The 20,366-nt window shown below is 37.0% G+C and overlaps 1 protein-coding gene across 4 annotated transcripts in view; it reads right to left on the bottom strand.

The window, feature by feature from the left end:
* DOCK10 (dedicator of cytokinesis 10) overlaps window positions 1-20,366 on the bottom strand; it is a 210,507-nt gene that overhangs the window by 62,983 nt on the left and 127,158 nt on the right. For all 4 annotated transcript variants that reach the window (XM_081096072.1, XM_081096071.1, XM_081096070.1 and 1 more), the window contains exons 8-15: window positions 15,752-15,935; window positions 13,147-13,232; window positions 12,791-12,874; window positions 12,517-12,672; window positions 8,017-8,238; window positions 7,692-7,814; window positions 6,411-6,493; window positions 1,154-1,276 (exon numbers count right to left, since the gene is read on the bottom strand). In XM_081096072.1, coding sequence (XP_080952198.1) covers window positions 1,154-1,276; window positions 6,411-6,493; window positions 7,692-7,814; window positions 8,017-8,238; window positions 12,517-12,672; window positions 12,791-12,874; window positions 13,147-13,232; window positions 15,752-15,935 — 1,061 coding nt within the window. The remainder of the gene's footprint in view (window positions 1-1,153; window positions 1,277-6,410; window positions 6,494-7,691; window positions 7,815-8,016; window positions 8,239-12,516; window positions 12,673-12,790; window positions 12,875-13,146; window positions 13,233-15,751; window positions 15,936-20,366) is intronic.

Genomic DNA, 20,366 nt, shown 5'->3' on the forward strand with positions numbered 1-20,366 from the left:
CACACACACACACACACACACACACACACACACACACACACATACACACACACACACACTGAATTATTCTAGTTGTCAAGAAAAAAACAGTCAACTGTAATTCTGAGCTTTGATTAAGGGTAGACAGTAGGACCCCATCCAATCTTGTGAATGACTTTATGTAGCTGGTTTGATTTTGAAAACTAAATTTTATGTGATATTGCCATTACAAATAAAAACCAGGGAGGGGTCAAGTTACAGATATCCTAAATTGTTTTAAATTTATTTGCACCTACTTCTGATAACATTTACATAAACGGCTAAACAAGTATAATAGTAAATATAGTTTTCTGTACCAAAAAGTACTAGTATTTGAACTGGTTTCAGTAATCCATTTTCATAAAGAATCTTAAGAAGCCTTGAGAGCAGCACTGGCCTTTGTTACAAGCGCTAAGTGGACGAGTCTGCTTTTCTCCTCTTCACTAACAGTAAGAAGGACAAAGAGTCTTTCCCTGATCTTGGTTCTTCTGCCTTCTCCCAGCCTGTAAATGCATGCAGACACTCCCTTCCTGCCTATCCCTGCTCTCCATTCACTCTGAGTCTTGGTTCCTGACTCTTGAGTCCTTGCATTTCTTTCCCTCTCTCTCTACTAAAACCTTCTCGCCCAACCTCCTTTAAAGTAAAGTGAAAACCATAGTAGCCTGATAACAGCTTCAAGTGCTCTCTCCCTTTCAGGATATTGACTTTGATAGGTGGAATAATTACAGTGGTAGGTCAGAGCCAGCTCTTCCCAACTTGTGAGAGCTGATTGTTAAATTTTCAGTTATTTTGCCTGCCAATTGTTAAATACAACCATTTTTGAAAATGAAATTATGTAAACTTACCATTAAACAAATTGTATTAAAGTCCAAGGTTATAAGTATATTCAAAATTCATCATTTACTAATTATTTTACTACAAGATAGATGATCCAGAATCTTGATGTTATTTACGTGTATTGTATGGTGGAAATGTTATATAATGCTGTGCACATTTCCTCCCAATTCTGTATTTGGTCAAGCCCCATGGGTAGCTTGAAATTAGCAATGGTAGTATTGTTTATGCATAAATTACAAATCAATGGTGGCAATGATGTTGATTTATGTTAATTTCAAGAGTATAGCCCAAGTCCTACCTTCTATAATCTGACACTAGTTTAAGTAGGTCCTCGGTTGAAATCTTGCTACTTTCTTGTCTATATAATGGTGAAAATCTTGAGTCTCTGTCCACATTTCCCTGGTTGTCCTTAAATACTGATCTGAAAAAAAAATATTTATTTAGGTTGGTATTTGGATACTATTTACAGAGTTGTGTTTTTAGGTGATTAAAATAATTTAATTTCCCATTTATAATGGAAAAACTTTCATTATAAAAAATTTAGAGAATAAAAATACAAGAAAAATTCTCAGACAAAAGTTTCATTTAGACACTATATTTATATTTAACTTTTTATTTTTCAACTCAGTATCTAAAGTGACAGCACCCATATTACAACTACATTTATTTATGATTTAGTAACATATCAAACCTAAGGAAGCTGAAAGGAAAGGAACATGTTATTCCTTCTTCATTATTTTCTGAGCAAGCCAGGGTCACGTACCATTAGTTTTATAAGTATAAAAAAAAGGATAAGAACCTGACCATGGGTACAAGGGCCAGACGCTTGAAACATTTTCATGGAGATAAATGTGCCCAAGTCCTACATTTTAGGACAGAGACAGATATGAAATGGAGAACATCTGAGTCAGAATTTTGTACTAACTAATGATACTACCATGAATCGAAGTCATTTATTTCCTTTCTTGATCCATTTCACTGGAACTACATAGATTTTAGTTAAAATATATAAATTGTTTTTGTCCAAACAATATAGTAATGTCAGGCAACATTGCTGACAAACTAGTATACACAACACAGCTTACTTCAGTTTTTCTTCCTCATCATTCATCATACTCTGCCTATCAAAGAAAATCAGATGCATGTATAATTGATTTCTCTCTAATGTTGAAGAAATGCTAAATTTTTATTCCTCCTAACTTAAAGATCTTGACTAGATGATTTTATTACTCTTTAAATTAGCCAAAGATTTCAGTGTTCAGGCTGAAATGGTCATTTAAATAGATATCTGATCATAGAGCTTTAATGTCTAGTAATACAGAAAATGTGCCAGAAATTTATCAGAATAATATTTTAGATTCCTTCCATCTTTTTCCAATTTTTCTCTGTTAAGTACTAAGTGAGGGGGGAAAAGCTCTCCTATCAGATAACACTAATGAAGCAGAATGAAAATATTTAACTAGACAAATATTTTTTATTAAATATAATATAGGGCTTTTATTCATGTGCGTGGCATGTTGAAACAAATATGGTGTATTTCCCAACATGGGAGAAGACTAACTGAGCTTGGACAGGAATTTCTTTTTTTTAATTAACCAGCTTCTGCAAATATATTGATAGGCATGGGTTGTGTAACTCGTTTTTGCTATTATCCACAGTTCTGTCCTAGAAATAGCTCACTTACATTGGAAACATTATAAAGAGAATGAGGAGCACAGCACCAGGAAGTCCTGCATAGCACCAAACACCCTGTCCTTGCTTGATAAATATTCTCACTGGCAACAGAACACAGACTGTCTCACTTACACAGATGGCTTCAGGGTGGCTGGAACACTGTGCCTACTAATTCCAGTTGCCGCAGTTGAGCAATGATCAGTATATGTGAGTCTCAGAATCATGGCATTTGGGGTATGATGGAAGGAAATGCAATGTTTACCCAAAAGAAAAAGAAGCTTAGGTGTCCCTTAGAGCTTCATTCATAGGTAGCGTGAATGCCACAATGTACAGAAAGAATTGGGCATATTTTTTGTGGCTATGGAAAACAAAATATAGAAGTGATTGTCAAACAGTTTAAACATTTTTTAAATGACTTATGTAATCATCAGAGCTACAGAAAGACAGAAAGAACCACAGTGGGAGGCACTTGACTTTTTGTCACTGGAAGGATTCAGAGGTTGAATAACCATTTGTTGGGGATATTACTACATTGTGTACCTTCTCTAAGTTATAAATATAAGAACAATATTTTACTGTAGTCTCATTTAATTTTAAAGAAAATTCAGTGTTGTGCACTGGCCCATTTAGAACATTGCATGAAACAGAGTAAAGAAATAAAAAACAGTCTTGGCAAGGACTTAGGGCACATATTATTCTAGGATGATATGCACAGAGAGGGTTCCATTTAACAACATGATTTTCTCCTGAATCAATGAGTGTAAAATGCCCTACCTACTGGAGGTTAAATGTTTTGTGGGGTTTTTTTGCTGTAAAATGGCACCACAGTTGGTGTCAAAGATAAGAACATGAATTTCAGATAAAATGTTCACAGCAATGAGCATCTGTGTCTTGTAGTGGGTCAGATGATTAGATCTGGGTAAAAATATGGTCATATGTTACACTGTCACTTCTATGTGATAGTTGATTAGTGACAGTTGATTTTAAGGGCCAACATGTTTTAGGATACACTCAAAGCTGTAATGTGAGACTAATGTCAATCTAGAAAAGAGAAGTAGCCAGAGAATTAGCAGTATCAGTAGGGTATTGAAATATGTCAGGAATTAGCTTATGTCAAAATCACATGAATAACAATGAGCGTTCAATGTTTATTGGAAGCAGTTTCCATATAATAAAGTTAAAATCTTCTTTAATTGTACCTGATACTTATTTTTGTGGTTAGATAATACAAGTAGTATAACATAAAACCTTTAGAAATGTATGCTAACCATTTTTCTCAGTTGCTAGTAATGTCTATGGAAGTCTAAAACATATATATACAGAAATTGGTGGTATATACTATTCCCTAACCTACAACCAAACCACTCATCAGGCATTCATGTAGCATGAGCTTGTGGTTTTGTTGGCTTTCCTGTCTTAGACATAATTACTTTAATAGTGGTAACATTGCCAGCCTCCCTAGAAACTTCATCTGTCTTTCTTCCAACATATGTTACTAGAAACTTGAAAGTTGGATTGGTACTTCTCCCTTACTGCTCTGTGATGGGTAATTCTTTTACTTATTTCTCACTGCCTCAAATTTACTAGAAAGGGAGCTTGTTGTGGTGAGTGTGATCTAATCAGGAGAATTCATAATAATCACATGAGAATAATGACTTCTAATAATGGCTATCTTTTATTGGGTACACACCCATGCTTATTAATTCCTGCAAGAGTAAATTTGGTATTATCCTTCCTCTATTGTACATTTAAAAAAAATCTGAGGTAGCCCTGGCCACAGTGGCTCAGTTGGTTGAGCATTGTCTTATACACCAAGAGGTGGTGGGTTCAATTCCCTGTCAGAGCACATACACTGGTGCAGATTGGATCTCCGCTTGGGGCACATGCAGGAGGCAACTGGGTGATGTTTCTCTCTCACATTGATGTTTCTCTTTCTCTCTCTCCCTCCCTTCTGTCCTCTTTTGAAAAAGAATGATTTAAAAATTCCTTTAGCCTGGGCAGCATGGCTCAGTGGTTGAGCATCGACTTATGAACCAGGTCACGGTTTGATTCCCAGTCAGGGCACATGCCTGGGTTGTAGGCTCGATTCCCAGTGTAGGGTGTGCAGAAGGCAGCCAGTCAGTGATTCTCTCTCATCATTGATGTTTCTATCTCTCTCTCCCTCTCCCTCCCTCTCTGAAATCAATAAAAATAGATTTTAAAACCATTCCTTTAAAAAATCTGAGGTAAAGACAGACCATAAGTACTTGCTTAAGTTCACTTGTCTAGTTGAGATTTCAAACCCATCTCTGGTTCTAAAATGCCTGCCTCTGAAACCTCACAACAATGCTGGATCCTTAAAGAGAAAATACGTTCACCATTGTAATTTTGCTATATTGGGATATTTTACTTTTGCCAAGGGATATTTTGTTTCTAGTTGCTCCAGTAGATTTTCTTGTGGGAACTGCTGAGAATACTTATCAATGTCAAAAAGTTCGACCAGCAAATTACCGCCAGTTATCCTTTCTTTTGAAACATATGAGAAGTAAAAAGCATTATATTTATCAGAGAGTGTTCAGTATATCTCACTAGAAGTTTTTCATACAGGCTCTCCTGGTATTAATTGTCCCTGTAGGAGAGAGAGGGAAAAGGGAGATCGAGTGATAGTTATGATCTACTTTATGCCATGGGCTTCGGCACCTGAGATTGCGCTTACTGCCCATGAGGCCAGTGTTGTCACCTGCCTTCTGTAAATGGGGACCGTGAGAATCAGGAAGGAAACTTGCCCAAAGTTACAAACTGTAAGTGGTGGCCTGACCTAGACCCTTTCTGTCAGACTCCTGGGGCTGGTCTCCTTCTCCCGTACTGCAAGGCTGCCTTACAGCACACAAATTCCCAGAGACCGTGTGAGCCTATCTAGGCTTACTGTTGCCCAGACTCCCACATTTCTCCTTCCTGCACTTACTTGTACCAACTTTAAGTAACACCCTCAAAACTATAACAAACAATGGTGAGTTTACTCTGGTTCTGCTCATCGCTGGAAACTGGGAGACCTAAGCATGGCATAAGTAACGGGTTCTCACTCCATTCTGCATTGTAAAATTGCTGCCATGGGACAGCATTATCAACATTCAAATGATTACTTAATAGGCAGTCTCATTTTGTAGTTCATTGGATTTGTGCACTGTTGGCCATTTTTTCCTTATGTCTGCTCCAGGCTCTTCCTCCTTTAAGAAATTATTATACTAATAAAGATGCACAGAGATTGAAGAGGACAATAATAATGGATGTTTGAGTAGATCCAACAAACTATTTTTGTTCTTTATGCAGAGGTTATATTTCCAGGAGGGTGATTCCATCATCAGTGTCTATATAACTCAGCATTGCTATCAGCATCAACTGGTACTGATAAATTTAGCTATGCTAATCAGCACCAAAATCAAAGAGAGTTTAAATGATCAACCTGAAGGCTTCTAGACAACCATACATAGACCTGTGCTCTACGGATAGATGAAAACATGCAGCTGCCTAAGACATCAGAGTGTGTCCATCTGAATTTTATACACACCAAACTCTCAGGGGTGATATAATGTCAGGTGTTTGATAAAATTTATATCCTAAACAAGTTATGACTTTGATTTGACTCTACCAAGAACCCACAGCATACTGGTCATGCCAACACTATACCTATGTCGTGGCCTCAGTTTAGTATGAGTTATCTTGATTTTCTTGTAAAACACATTTCTGGGGAGCTCAAGGTATTTATAAAGATGAACATATTAGCATTATTCTAGGTGTTAGTATATTAAAAATAACAAGTAACACAGAAGCGTTCAAAACGGAAGCTTCCAATGCTGACTACAAATGCATGTCTATTCTGTTGGTTGTAATTGTCAACCTACCTCATTGCCCAAGCGAATGGCATGCGGTATTTCCCCAACTTGCTGCAGAACTGCCTATTGGATTTGAGTATCTTTTGTGCACACTAAGGGAGAAATAAATGATATGTGGTTTAGAACATCACTTTACAACCTGCCCATGAAAAATATTAACAAATATTTTTTATGTTATCTTACAGTGAAACTCAATGGAATTCTGACTTACTGGGCCCACAGATGAACCTCTTAAAGAACCAAAATGATAAGTCTCTGTGTTAAACTACTATATAATATTTTTCTTTCTTTTTTAGCTTGGAAATTCAAATATAGAAAATACCCTTGTCTTGGAATATCAAAGTTTTTCCTTTCTTCTGACTTCAAAAACCTTAAAATATTGAATGGAAAGTGTTATCAAATATACATTCAGAGTCTGTCCTATGTTTTCTTTTATTTATCATGGCGGAGGTCAGCAAAATTGTCCTGTAAAGTTTCACACAGTAAATATACTGGGCCATATGGTCTCTGTCACAACTTCTCATCTCTGCTGCTCTAGCAGAAAAGCAGTCATAGAAGATCCATAAATGAATGAGTGTGACTGTGTTTCAATAAAACTTTATTTACAAAAACAGGTGGCAGGGTGGATTTGGCCCACACACCATAGTTTGCCAAATCCTGAATCTCATAAATCTCTTAAATTCTGCCCTAAATGGACACATATGTTCAAATTCAATGGTTATACATTATTTTCGCAATGTATTTCTTTTGTGTGGAAAATATAGACTTTTATATTTATTTTCTACTAAATAGTAACATTCAATTATTAAAGAAAATGTCATAGAAAAAAAATCCCTTGTTCCCATCATTCAAAGAACTCACTGTATGTCCTTTATTCTCTCTTTCTTTACTTAGGTCTATTATAACTTGATATGCAATTATCTATCCCCCTTTTCATAGTTTCCCATCAGCATTAATAATGTCTTAGTGGGCTGTATTAACTTGTTTTTAGTCAGATTAATCCAACTTTTCATTATTGTTAACACTTTGATCCTTGGAATTAAAGCTTTATCCACATTTAAATTTATTTCTACTAATAGATGATCAAAAGTCAGAAACTGCTGGGTCACAAAGCATAAGCCAGGAATATATACTTTAACATTTTCCTGATGCCTAAGTAAATGCCTTAGTGAAAATATTTATGCACTAAGTAAATATTTTGAGACTTATCAAACTTGATAATTCATCAGACAGTGCAATTTTATTTCTTGAAATTAATTGAAATGCTGTGTGGAAAAGATTATGGATTACCTTGTTGGAGTCTGGATTCTTAATGTAAGGTTCTGCACCACTTGCAATGTTTCCCATTAATACTTTCTCGACTTTGGCCACCAAAACAATGTCAGAATGTGGATTGCTTACAGAGAATATGGCCTATGTACAAAAAAAGAGTTAGGATTAATAAACTAGTAAGCATGTAGGAGGCCACCCTGAAGACATTTACAAAATCTCATTTGTTTTGAAAGAACAGCTTTAAGGGGATTTTTATTTGGGTAATTGCTCCTCTCGTGTAAGGTATTGGAAAGAACAGTGGGACAGCATTTTATGCCCCACCATGTGTAAGCAAAAGTGCAACCTGCTTTGGAAATTTCAGCCATTCCTCTGGAAACCCCTTGACGTGAGGTTCTTCCAATTGCCGTGGAGTGACCGTGTCTATGTTCCCATTTTCCAGCGTCGCGGAGGCCCCTGAGAGCATCTGCCTGACAGCCGCGTGGTTCAGGTCCACATGGAAATCAGCAGAAATCTTCCTGCTGTCTCTGAGGTCGTAGAGGGCCACACTCACGAAAAAAGGCTCAACCTGCAGGAAAGAGAACCGATGGTTTTGACAAAAATCAACCAAACAAATAAAAAGATCACCCTCAAAACCCCAAACTGCTAAAAAAACCTTTTTAATGCGACCAGAGTATCACAGAAGACAAAGGAAAAAGATTCAAGAGTTACATTTCAATTAGAAAAACATCAAATGAACAGATTAAATAAAACAAGGACTAAAAGAAACAAATCTCTATATATGTAATTATATACTATATATATATATATATATATATATATATACACACACACACACACACATCCATATGTACATACATGTATATGAATAATTATATATGTAACTATTGGCCCGGTGCACAAAATTCATGCATGGGTAGGGTCCCTAGGCCTGGCTGGTGATCAAGGCCAATCGGGGCCTTCTGGCTGCCTGCCAGGACCTTCCTTCCTCAGCTGTTGGCTGCTGGCCAGGGCCTTTTTTCATCCCGTGCCACCCCCTGGTGGTCAGTGCACGTCCTAGTGAGCGATCAAACTCCTGGTCGAACTCCCGAGGGGACACTTTGAATATTAGCCTTTTATATATATATAGATTACAGGCTTCTAAGGATAGAACATGCTTACAAAAATATTTTTACTTATGTTAATGCTTCTTAATTTTGATTTGATGCCCATGATGTATCTTCCAATATTCTAAGGTCAAGCAGGTTATACATACAAATCAAAGTATGACATGGTTCATCATTGTACAGACTCACTAATGCTGTGGATTTTGCTGAATGTTTAATAGATACTTCTTGCTCTTTGAAGTCATAATTATATTGAGGTTTAACTTATAATGAGGGTTTTCATTTAATTCCTTAATATTACCAATACTTATCAGCCGCCTTACTGTTACAAATAGAATGACACATACAAAATGAAATTCAATAAATTAATTTGGAAAAAAAAGACAATTAGAAAGTAAAAGCTTTATGTTTTACCAGTTTAATTTATTTCATAAAAACCCCTGGTTTGTGGTAATGGTAGTCTGCTAAGAGTTGAAAAATGAAAAAAATCACATGAAAATTACTCAGGCAGGAACATAAACACATTGAAGGTCAAAGGAAAAAATCCGTATTATTTTTCCTGAATTGTTGCATTTTGATTTTCATTTCTGCTTAGAGAATGGAAATAAATGACCTACATTGATAATCCATCAGAAATTAAAGCTCATACAGTGATTCATTTATTTCTTCAAATCCAGCTTTTCAACTTAAATGTCAATTTTTACTCTTTGAATCACTAGCTTTTCAGTAAGGATTTGTTTAAAAAGCACCTTCAAAGCCTAACAAATAAAATCATAGGTTTCTTTTGTTTAGAATTTTGTACTTTTCATAAAAAAAATAAAAAACATGACATTTAAAATGTTGCTCTGCTGTGAAGCCGCTTTACTATTTTAGATTTTTGGAATTTATCCCCATTTTAAAAGAAATATTTTATACTATAAAACCATCAACCTGAACTTGGTTTTCAATGACTGACTAAAAAATTACATGCTGTCAAATAGTTTCATCATCATGCAAAAGTTCTTTTTAGGGTGTTGTTTAGAAGTTCATTGATTAAATGCAGCAGTTGGTTCTTTAGCAACTTAAAACAATATTTCAATTAATTTAAAAACATATTCATGGACTTGAAACAATAAATTTAAAAGTAGCTATATTAATAAAACAGTGTCATTGAAAAAATATGCAAGAATTAAAAAAAAAAAAGAATGCCATTGCATAGCAAACTTCTGTTGAGTTAAGGTGAGGCTGCTTTATTGATTGTGTAAAACATTGCTTATAAGCATAATGACATTATATTTTAAAAAGCAATTTCCTTGTTTTTTAACATTTATGGCAACTGTAAAATAAATTAAACCTATACAGACATACAGAGCACTCCAAATCAACTTCTCCCTCCGGTGGACAGATGTGAGAGAGACTGTAAGCTGCTCTCTGAACTTCTGCCTGTTCTCTTGCTTGGGAGATTGGCCCAAATACAAACACTGAGCTTCTGAATATGATTTTTTGCACAAATAAAGGAATCCACGGGAAAGGAGTCATATGTCCTTGGCACTAGGAAGAAAAGCCCATTATCTTTGTGTTTCAGTTCCTAAATTTGACATTTTAATTAGAGTAAAAAAAAAGCATTTATTTTTCTTTAATAAGATGATTAAGTGACATTATGATTTGGGTTAAATTTTTCTGATATTTCTAATAGTAGTTTTGAAAAACAAGTTTCGTGTCTGTGTGTGTGTTTAAATCCTGAATAAAAAAGTATGTTCTGATTGTTCCTCCTAACACTTTTACTCCACAGATGTTTCTCCTTATAGCCACCAACATCCTCCATGTTCCCACACCCACTGGGCTCCTCTCTGGCTCTGTGTCACGCAGCCTCTCAGCACCACTCCTCGTTGCTGACCCTTTCTTTCTTGGCATCATGATGCACTCTTTCCTGGTTTATCTCTATTTCAATGGTCATTCCTTCATAGTCTTCTTTGGTCACATCTCTATTCATCATTTAAATGTTTGGTTCTTGGCCTCTTCTCTACGTACATAGAAATTTCTAGATGATTCCCTCCAGGTCACTGCCTTGACTAGACTTTCAAGTTGATATGTCTGCTCATGACCAGTCCCTTGGTTCCAAACTTGTGTTGAGTCTGTTAAATAGATATCTCTATTTGGCTATCCAATAGGCCGGTCAGGCTTAACACGTCCATAGTGGAATTTTTGGCCTAAATCACCCAAATCTGCTCTTACTACACTTTTGTCCTCTTTATGGCAGTAAATGGCAGCATCCTGCATAGAACTGCTCAAAGAAAATACTAAGGACTCATCCTTGAGATTTTCCTTTCCCTTCTCCTGTATATCCAATCTACCAGCAAAACCGGTCAACTTACAACACGTCAGTCAAATCCATCCATTTCTCTCCTTCCTTGCTATCCCTAATCCAAATGAGGAAATGTACTATAGACGTAGCCTCATAGCTTCTCTTCCCTATCAACTCCTGTTTCCTCCAATCCATTCCCCTGATGGATATTTTAGAAACACAGATTAGATTGCATCATTATAAACTACTATAAACCTTTGAATCGCCTCCTCTCACACTTAGGGTAAATCCAGAGTTTGTCCTTTCTGCCAGCCACTCACCATCACAACAAATAAGGCTTCATCTAAAAAGAGATGTACATGAATGAAGTGCAGAGTTTGTAGGGAAACGTAATGCTGTGTCTGCCTTCTAAAAGCAAATGGGGCCTTACCATGGATCTGGAAATAAGTTTTTACTTAGAGTTGAAAAATGACAACTGAGAGATAATTTATTAGAAATTAGAAAAGAATGTATTAAAAATAGTAAAAGTAACATGCCAATATAGCAACTTTTTAAATTGATGGTAGGATTATGAGTGATTTTTATTTTCTTCTTTGTAGAAACATTTGGTAATGTTGATGCTCACAAAATGCACTCTTCCCACACATACATTCACAATTAGCATAGAACTATATCCTAGAACGGGGAGAACTCCCAAGAGGGTCTATTTGTGTTTTTTTTTAGTTTTTTTTTATTTTATTTTATTTTAAAATTATTTTTATTGCTAAAATTATTACAAAGGGTATTACATATGTGTCCTTTTTCTTTTTCCCTGCCCTTGATAATCCCCTGGCCTCCCCTACCCCCCAGTGTCTTATGTCCATTGAGGGTCTATTTGGTAGAAAAAGGACTCTTGTATTGATTTAATGAGCAGTGTGATATTTTCCAAATATCAGTGAAGCACTTTTTCCTACAATTTGCATGTAGCATCTGTACTATTATTTAATATTTACCTGATATTATTTCACTTGGTTCACTATTTAGCCTTGTCTTAGACAGTAATAACTGTGAAATCACAGGGCTGGTATGTTTATTTAAATTACTTTCTAATACACATTAAAATAAACATAACTATTAAAATAAAAATGTCAATTTAAAAGCCATCTTGAGATACAAGAAGTTACATGCAGTATCTTAGGAAACTCAGAAGCTATGCTGATTTAATGGAGAGAATCCTAGCACATAGTCCCTCTGACGCTTCTTCTTTAAGTTAACAGAAACATTTAATGGCAGCATATTGACAATTCCATTTCAGAACTTGTGCATTTTTGTCATGTGTAAAAATGCTGTCAGTCACATTCCCTGCTACAGTAGATGGTGTGCAGTCTGTGCTTGGAATGACTAGGAACAGAAGAGATCTGACTGGGTGGTGTGCTGTTGGTTAATTGGCGTAGGAAGTAACAGAAGAGCAACTTACATTCGTTATCGGATCATTTTCATTCTCCGTAACACATCCCTGAAGACTGAAGTTGAGAGCTTTACAGATGATCATGATTCTCTTGGCAGCTTTTTCTTCAAACGGTTTGATCACAGACTCAGGTTCTAAAAGATTCTTTTTCTGAAGTTTCAAGGTCTAGAAAAATTTTGACAGTTTTACTCCACAAAAATCCATCCACACACACACACAAAATGTATAAACCACAATTGTATGGATCAAGTTTCATGTGGGCTTAGAAGGAATTCCAACTTACTTCTATATCTGGATCCATGGAGAAGAGATTTAGCCTCTCCAGGTTTCGAGTGGCTTTGACAGTCTCTTCAGTTTCTGTGAGGTACTACAGAGAACACTGTGTTAGCTCCGGTCTAAACAGCCAGATACTTACAGCCCAGCCCCATCAACATGGCAAGAAGTAGCCCCCTGAGTATTATCAGAGTTTTAAAATCACCCATTGACACTTGGCAAGTCTTATAAAAAACATGCTTTATTTTTTGAATTTTGTGTTTCTTTGCTTAAACCTTAAAAACAGCATTTCCATCTTTTCCATGAAAGCATTAAGTAAGTAAGCAATGCAAATTCATTTGCATGATAATGTATCAGCTTTATTACTTTTGTGAAGTCTGGATGTAGGCTGTTCTCTGAAGAATCTGTTTCCTCTGGTGTGCATTCACATGTGATAGAATTATCCAGGGAATCTTGAAAAGATACACAAAGACAGGTTATTAAATAACAACTAATGAGTCACACCTTTCTCTAGCCTGTGACATTTCAAAACTAGGCTAGAACCGTGGTCGGCAAACTGTGGCTTGCGAGCCACATGCGGCTCTTTGGCCCCTTGAGTGTGGCTCTTCCCAAGCCTTAGGAGTACCCTAATTAAGTTAATAACAATGTACCTACCTATATAGTTTAAGTTTACAATATTTGGCTCTCAAAAGAAATTTCAATCGTTGTACTGTTGATATTTGGCTCTGTTGACTAATGAGTTTGCCGACCACTGAAGAGCAGTCTCAACTGGGCTGACTGGGCACTTCAAGTCTCTGCCACGTATCTGTTCCATGCCAGTAGGCTACCTCAGGAATGTCCTCATGGAGATCACAGAAACACAAGAAAGAGCAAGGCCTCTCGAGTGGTAGACTTAGAAGCACCATACTTGCACTTCTGTTTCATTCTACTACCCAAAGCCAGGCACATGGTCAAGTTCAGAGACAGAGGCAGAGGACACTTCAAAGTTAAATGCCCAAGCGGGTGGATGCAGAGAGGGTAAAAGATCATTCAACCCATCAGCAAGACCTATCAATTCTGCCTTAGAAATACTTTCCACACCTGTCTAATACTCCTTCTATCTTATTGCTACCACCACTTTAGTTCACCATGATCTCTCTTACCTATCACCACCTGACTGCTCTGTCCAAATCTTTCTTGTCCATTCCTTCTCAGACCATTCTCAATGCAGCAACGAGAATAAACTTAAAAAGAAAACCTGCTCTGACCAGTCATTTAATTAAGTCTGCCAAATGGTTTCCTATTGTTCTCAGGATAAAGGTGAAAATCCTGACTAAGGCCTGAATTGTTTTCAATTTTCAATTGAGGGGTTATTTTAAAGCAAATAGGTGAACCTGGTGAAAGGGAGAAAGAGAGTGAAGAGGGAGAGTGGGAAAGAGAGGCTTTGTAATTACTTCTATGTGAGGACAGCCTGGGACCCTTGTCTCCAACCTCATCTCCTTCCATCCTTTCAGTTTATAGTTGGAACACATCATAATTGCCCAACTTGTACACTATTTTAAGCCTCTGGGGTCTTACTTGGACTGGTCTGTGTCCAAGTAGAGAAGTGGAGTTATTTATCCCTCCTTTTGGTACGACTTCAAAACCCTCTGACTTATCCCCTAAAAAAAAAAGAGAGGAGAAGAGCGTAGATTGATTTGGCTCAGTGGATAGAGCGTTGGCCTGCAGACTGAAGCATCTGAGGTTCAATTCCAGAGAGAGGAGAGAGAGAGAGGAGAGAGAGAGAGGAGAGAGAGACTGGGTTAGACCCAAGAGCGATGAAAGATGGATGTTAGTGAACAGATGCCTTCACTATATCTTGGTTCCAGTACTCCTTACTGTTAAAAAGACATTGGCCGGGAAACCAAACCTTCTAATGATCTTTTGGGGTTCTTTCCATGACACCATCCTGTGCCCATGAGAACTCTGAACCCTTACAGTTCTACATTAATACTTGGTGCTGTCTTGACTTACTTCATGAATGCATACTAAAGTTTTTGTACATATGTTTTTATTTTTGATAATTCTGACTCTCAGGCTATCAGTTTAAAACTCACATTATAGCTTCTGTTACTAAACTCTCTACAACTCTGTAAACATTAATTTTCTAGTTGAATATTATTAAGTAAATCATGAATGTCAAATACCTACTATGGTACACAGAAGTGGTGTTAAAAGCAACAATGATTTTCTTCCTCATTATCCCATGACTTGTTCACTTAAAAGCACATGATACTTAGGCTACTAGAACTTAAAGACACTTTATTTTCTAATGTACCACGATGCAGTGCAAGATGCCTTAAAATAGTTTTCATTTGGGAGGAATGATTGACTCTAAAGGTGAAGTTGTTTTCCACATAATGATAGATCTGCTTTATCTACCATTCTTTTCACTCCTTCTCGCCTCTCTTTTGCTCCCTTCTCTTTGCCTGGAGTGAATTTGAATCTTTTTGAGGGAATTAGGATGGGCAGAAAAATTTATTGTCTTATAAAAATCTCTAATACGATGTCAAATTTATGGAACTTTCACATATACATAAGCAGATCTCAGTATGGTCAAAAAGCATACATGACACTCCTTTCAATTAAAAGGAAGTAATGCATATTTGCCTTCACAGAGTATACTGTAATTAATCAAATTTAATGAAAAGCTATCAAACACCTCCAGGGTGACATCTCATCAGATCTGGGTACATTTTTTATACTGATGACAAATGCTTCCCAACATCATTTGTTGGCCATCAGCCTCAATCACTGTTCGTCTAGTCAAAATCGTACCTATGTGTGGTGACGCTCACTATTCAGTACAAGTAAAAATTTAGAGACAATTTCTTGGAACTCAGGGATGGATGAGCTAGACCTGCCAGCTACTATAACTTCTAGGAGTTTAAATGACCCAAATGCACAGGTCACACTTTGCAAAGGATGGAAGGGGTTGGTGATGTGCTCTTACCCAGCCCCAGATCAGTGAGCTCTGTGCTCCTCCGACCCTGAAGGGGTCCCTCAGGGCTGATTTGCAGGATGCGGTTGAGGGTGTGGATCCATTCATCCATATCGGACTCCGTTTCAGCCGCCAGCACAAAATAGGTCAGGTCATTCATTTTCAATTCAAAGGCATATTTTCTTAGTCTGTTATTCTTTGGTACAAAAAGAAAGAAAAAACACCAGATAAATAAGTCTTAGAGAGTGGGAGACATATTTTATGGGCTCCTGATGGTTCCAAAGTTTTCCATATAGGTAAGTAACATAAAGAAATTTTCCAAAATAGGACACAAATTTAGATGGGTATGAATCAATCTGTAATTCTGATATAGGTATTCAACTCTTACACTGTTCTAAAATCTTTAGAGCCCCCACACTATAATAAAGCAAAGTCTATATACTCAGGATAACTCAACTTTGTAGAAGTAAAACACAAACTGGAGAAGAGCCAGAAGATGGGAGTGTTACTATCCTGTGAAATTGTAGATAAATATCAAAGTATAAATTATTTTATGGGAACAGGGTTGCTCTTCTTGGTGGCAACAAAAAGTAATTTTGAATATCCTCTCGGCAATGTCCTTTTTTGGGGGGATGCCTTCAGACACTGTCCCAAAATAACTTGTTCCTTTCAACTTCCACAGCACAATTACAAATACAAAGAGGACACTTACTAAATACTCGCCATCTGTATACCAGGCACTGTGCTGGACTTTTTACAGTCATTATCTTATTTAAATCTCCCAACAACCTTTGTGTGAAAAATCATATTATTCCATTTAACATATGATGACATTGAGGCTTGGGCAGGTAAGCTAGGAATTACACGGGTAGCAAGTGGTAGAAAGGGGAAATAATCTCTTTAGACTTTAACACCCACTGAGACGAACCGGGTATAAAGAAGATGCTCAGTGAATGTCATCCTCCTTCCTTGCTACCTCCCTGGCACAATCACCCACCTACGGGGTAGCTGTGGCCTGGAGGTAATAAATTTTCCATGTGCTGAGAATAGACAGTGAGACAACATAAATGCCTCAAGAAAAAGTAAAATTTGGAAATTGAAGGAGAAAGAAGAATCAGTTTAAAAGCTACATGTGATTCTCACTGTAAAATGTCACAGTTCAAATGCTATTTTCTGCACTCTTCCAATGACGAACTATTGGCTCCCGTCCATACTTTTGTACTATTGTCAAAGGTATTACTTCCTTGCCTTGTAATGACTCACTTGCAGGCTGGCTCTTTTATTTGCCCATGAGCTTGATTGGAGCAGAAGCTGCCTAACTGTCCTCAGTGCTCAGGGCAGTGATAACATTCACTCCGAAAGAGGTGTCTATTGTGTTTGCATTTTGTGTCAGGAAGAAACAAAGTCTCTGCCCTGGCCGAACAGGGAGACAGGCCTTAACCAATGAAACACAGTGTGATATTGGGAGATAAATGTACTCACATTTTGTATGAATATGTTGAAGAAAAGGTATAAAGTCAAGGTATTAATATGCTTTTTGAGAACAGAATTGCTATTGGCATCTGAGAATATAGCTGGTCTCATGAGAGCACAGGGCAGGATGGCTTTGGCAAGTAAAAGTCCAGAGCTGCATTTGGAAAAAATTATTTGGCTGCAGTGTCAACAGAATGAGGAGTCACCAGAAAGGCAGTGGCCTCAAACTACTGTGTGCAAAGCCAACATCTAGGCAGCCTCTTTAAGAATGCAAGTTCTTAGAAGCCTGCTCCCCGCAGGGAGAGTGAGCAGACTCCCTCCATACACTCTCACACAAGCTTCCTGGGCTTCTGTCCAAGGTGGTCCATTGAACCTCCTGTGACCTCAGTGACACAGAGTGCCTAAGGACAAAGACAAGTTGGCTGATAGCACATATAAAAAAGAGAGACAGGTTTCTTTTAAAAACAAACAAACAAACAAAAACAAACAAACAAACAAAAAACGAACCCCACAGGAAGAGAAATAGACAAAAAGAGAAAAACTAGAAATGCCCAGAGTTCAAGACCTCACTTTGGCTAGGACAGTGGTCGGCAAACTGTGGCTCGCGAGCCACATGCGGCTCTTTGGCCCCTTGAGTGTGGCTCTTCCTAAGCCTTAGGAGTACCCTAATTAAGTTAATAACAATGTACCTACCTGTATAGTTTAAATTTAAAATATTTGGCTCTCAAAAGAAATTTCAATCGTTGTACTGTTGATATTTGGCTCTGTTGACTAATGAGTTTGCCGACCACTGGGCTAGGATATTGTTAGTTATTTGACAATTGCAAATGCAAGCCAATCTCAGTGCTGTCTTGAAAACAAACAAGTTAAAGAGTCTCTTTGACTAATCTGATGTTGTAAATCATGAGAACTGGGAGATGCAGCTATGCAAACTGCTAATACTGGGTCCAAGTTAAAAGTGGATCAAGCTGCAACCTGCTTTCCAATGCTGCGGCTAAGAAACTAATAAAAATTTTAGAAAGAAAACATTATGAAATATTTTAAAAATGTCGATTTCCTAAATTGCATTCTGTACATCAAATAAATTTAATATTGTTGCCAAGTTCAACAATATTTTACAAATATTTTTTTTAAAACTTTGTGCGAATTATTATAAGCCAGCCCTTGGTTCTCACAAAGAGGTGGTATTTATAAATAAAATAAATATTCTATTTACAACTGCTCAGACACCAAATTATTTTTTTTTAAATTTGGAGAGAAATAGAACCGCTTTCAGTGTTGAGAGGTTTATGTTGGAGAGGACTAAGATGTCTAAAGTGGTTTTCTATCTCATTCTCCAAAATAATGGCATATCAACTGGCAAAAAAGAAAGGACAGAAATAGAAAAATCAATGGAACATTTTAATAATCTTGAAATGCAATAGTTAAGTCATTACAATGGCATTCATAAAGTAATCATACTCATTTCACTCCCCCAATGTTCCCGTTTCCATGAAATCAGTGTTCTTTGTATCCACTGCAACTACTTTGCTCATCCAAGCTCACCACAGCCCACCTACACGGCTTCATAAACAATAGGAAACTGAATGTGGCCTGATGCCATCTGATGTGTTTAATGAGTTGTAGCAAACTGGTCTGTTTCTACAACGTTCATCTGGAAAAGTTTCGAAATAGATACTCCAAGAACGCCACTGAAGTCAATGGAGGACTGAATGTCGAAGAAAGAAGTTACCCAAACAAAATATTCCATCACGCCAGCAATGGTGCTAGCATCTTTTACAGAATTTTTCAGAAACTAAAGAAGAGTTTTAAAAGGAAACACACAACATCAACTCCATGTTACTGGTATTGCTGGCTACCATCCGTGCAATTCTGTCCTTTCTCTGTATGTTTATTTGTTCATTTATAAACAATATTAGGTGCCTTCTATGTGCCAAGTACATAGCATTAAAAAACACATGTAAAGTGCTTGCCCTCCTTGAACTTACATTCTAGTGTAATGGAGTGTCAATAAACAAATAAATGGAACTAACACATATATACTATGTATAATGTAATATAATGCAATTTATCATCATCAGCGATAGAGTTTCACTCTTGCATGTATTATCAGAACCTAATGTTTGAAATGAGTCATTTATGCTTTATTTTCACACACGATATATATATATATATTTCTGTTCATCCTCCTACAGGCTGGAAGCTCTTTGAAGACAGAAACCACATCTAATTCATATGTGGCTTTCCCACAACGCCTTGCATATAGAAAGCATTTCAATATACATTTGATGAAGTAAACCCTACATCTAAAATGCACTGTTTAGAGCTGCACATAAACACATCTTTATAGTGTTTCCTGTGCCCATGTGGCTTACACAGGATAAATGTATGTGTGTATGTGTGCAGGTATGTCCACTCATGTATAATAACCAAATGATTTTCTTGGGCATCTTTTTGTAATTTTGGACATTCCTGTGCCTCAGATCTAATTTTGCCATTTATTAGTTCTGTGACTTGGAAAAGTATTTTATCTCTCTGAGGTGTTTTTGTTTGTTTGTTTTTTAATCCTCACTCAAGGACATTTTTTCCATTGATTCTTAGAGAGAGTGGAAGAGAGAAGGAAAGACAGAGATAAACACCGATGTGAGGCACATCAATTGTTTGCCTCCTGAATGTCCTTGACCAGGACCAGGAGCCTGCAACCGATACATGCCCTTGACCAGAACTGAACCCTGGAGCCTTCAGTCCGATGCTCTACCCACTGAGCCAAACCGGCGAGGGCTTTTTTTTTTTTTTTTTTTTTTTTTAACACATTGAGACAATAATAATGTGAAATTTGAGGTAATATTGCTAAAACACTTGATTGCTTCAATTTTTATGTAAGAGGGAATAAGGATAGCTATTTAATCAGAGTAGAAAGAATAAATGTCTTGAAAGTAAGAGGTCCAAACGAGGTCTGTGGAATTATCTGCTGCCCTTTGCCACCGTGGTCCGTGCCAAATTGAATATTAAGAACAATAGTCTGAAGATCAAGAGGTTGCAGAAGAGCATTGTCTGTTAAAAGCACTATGTCTGTTTCTTAAATTAAGCTCTTGGGAATCAATGTAATCCTTGTCTTTGAGGGAAACCTCCTCTTAGAAGGAAGATGATGTCT

This window comes from Myotis nattereri (assembly GCF_964212035.1).
Source record: "Myotis nattereri genome assembly, chromosome: 7".
Taxonomy (NCBI): Eukaryota; Metazoa; Chordata; class Mammalia; order Chiroptera; family Vespertilionidae; genus Myotis; species Myotis nattereri.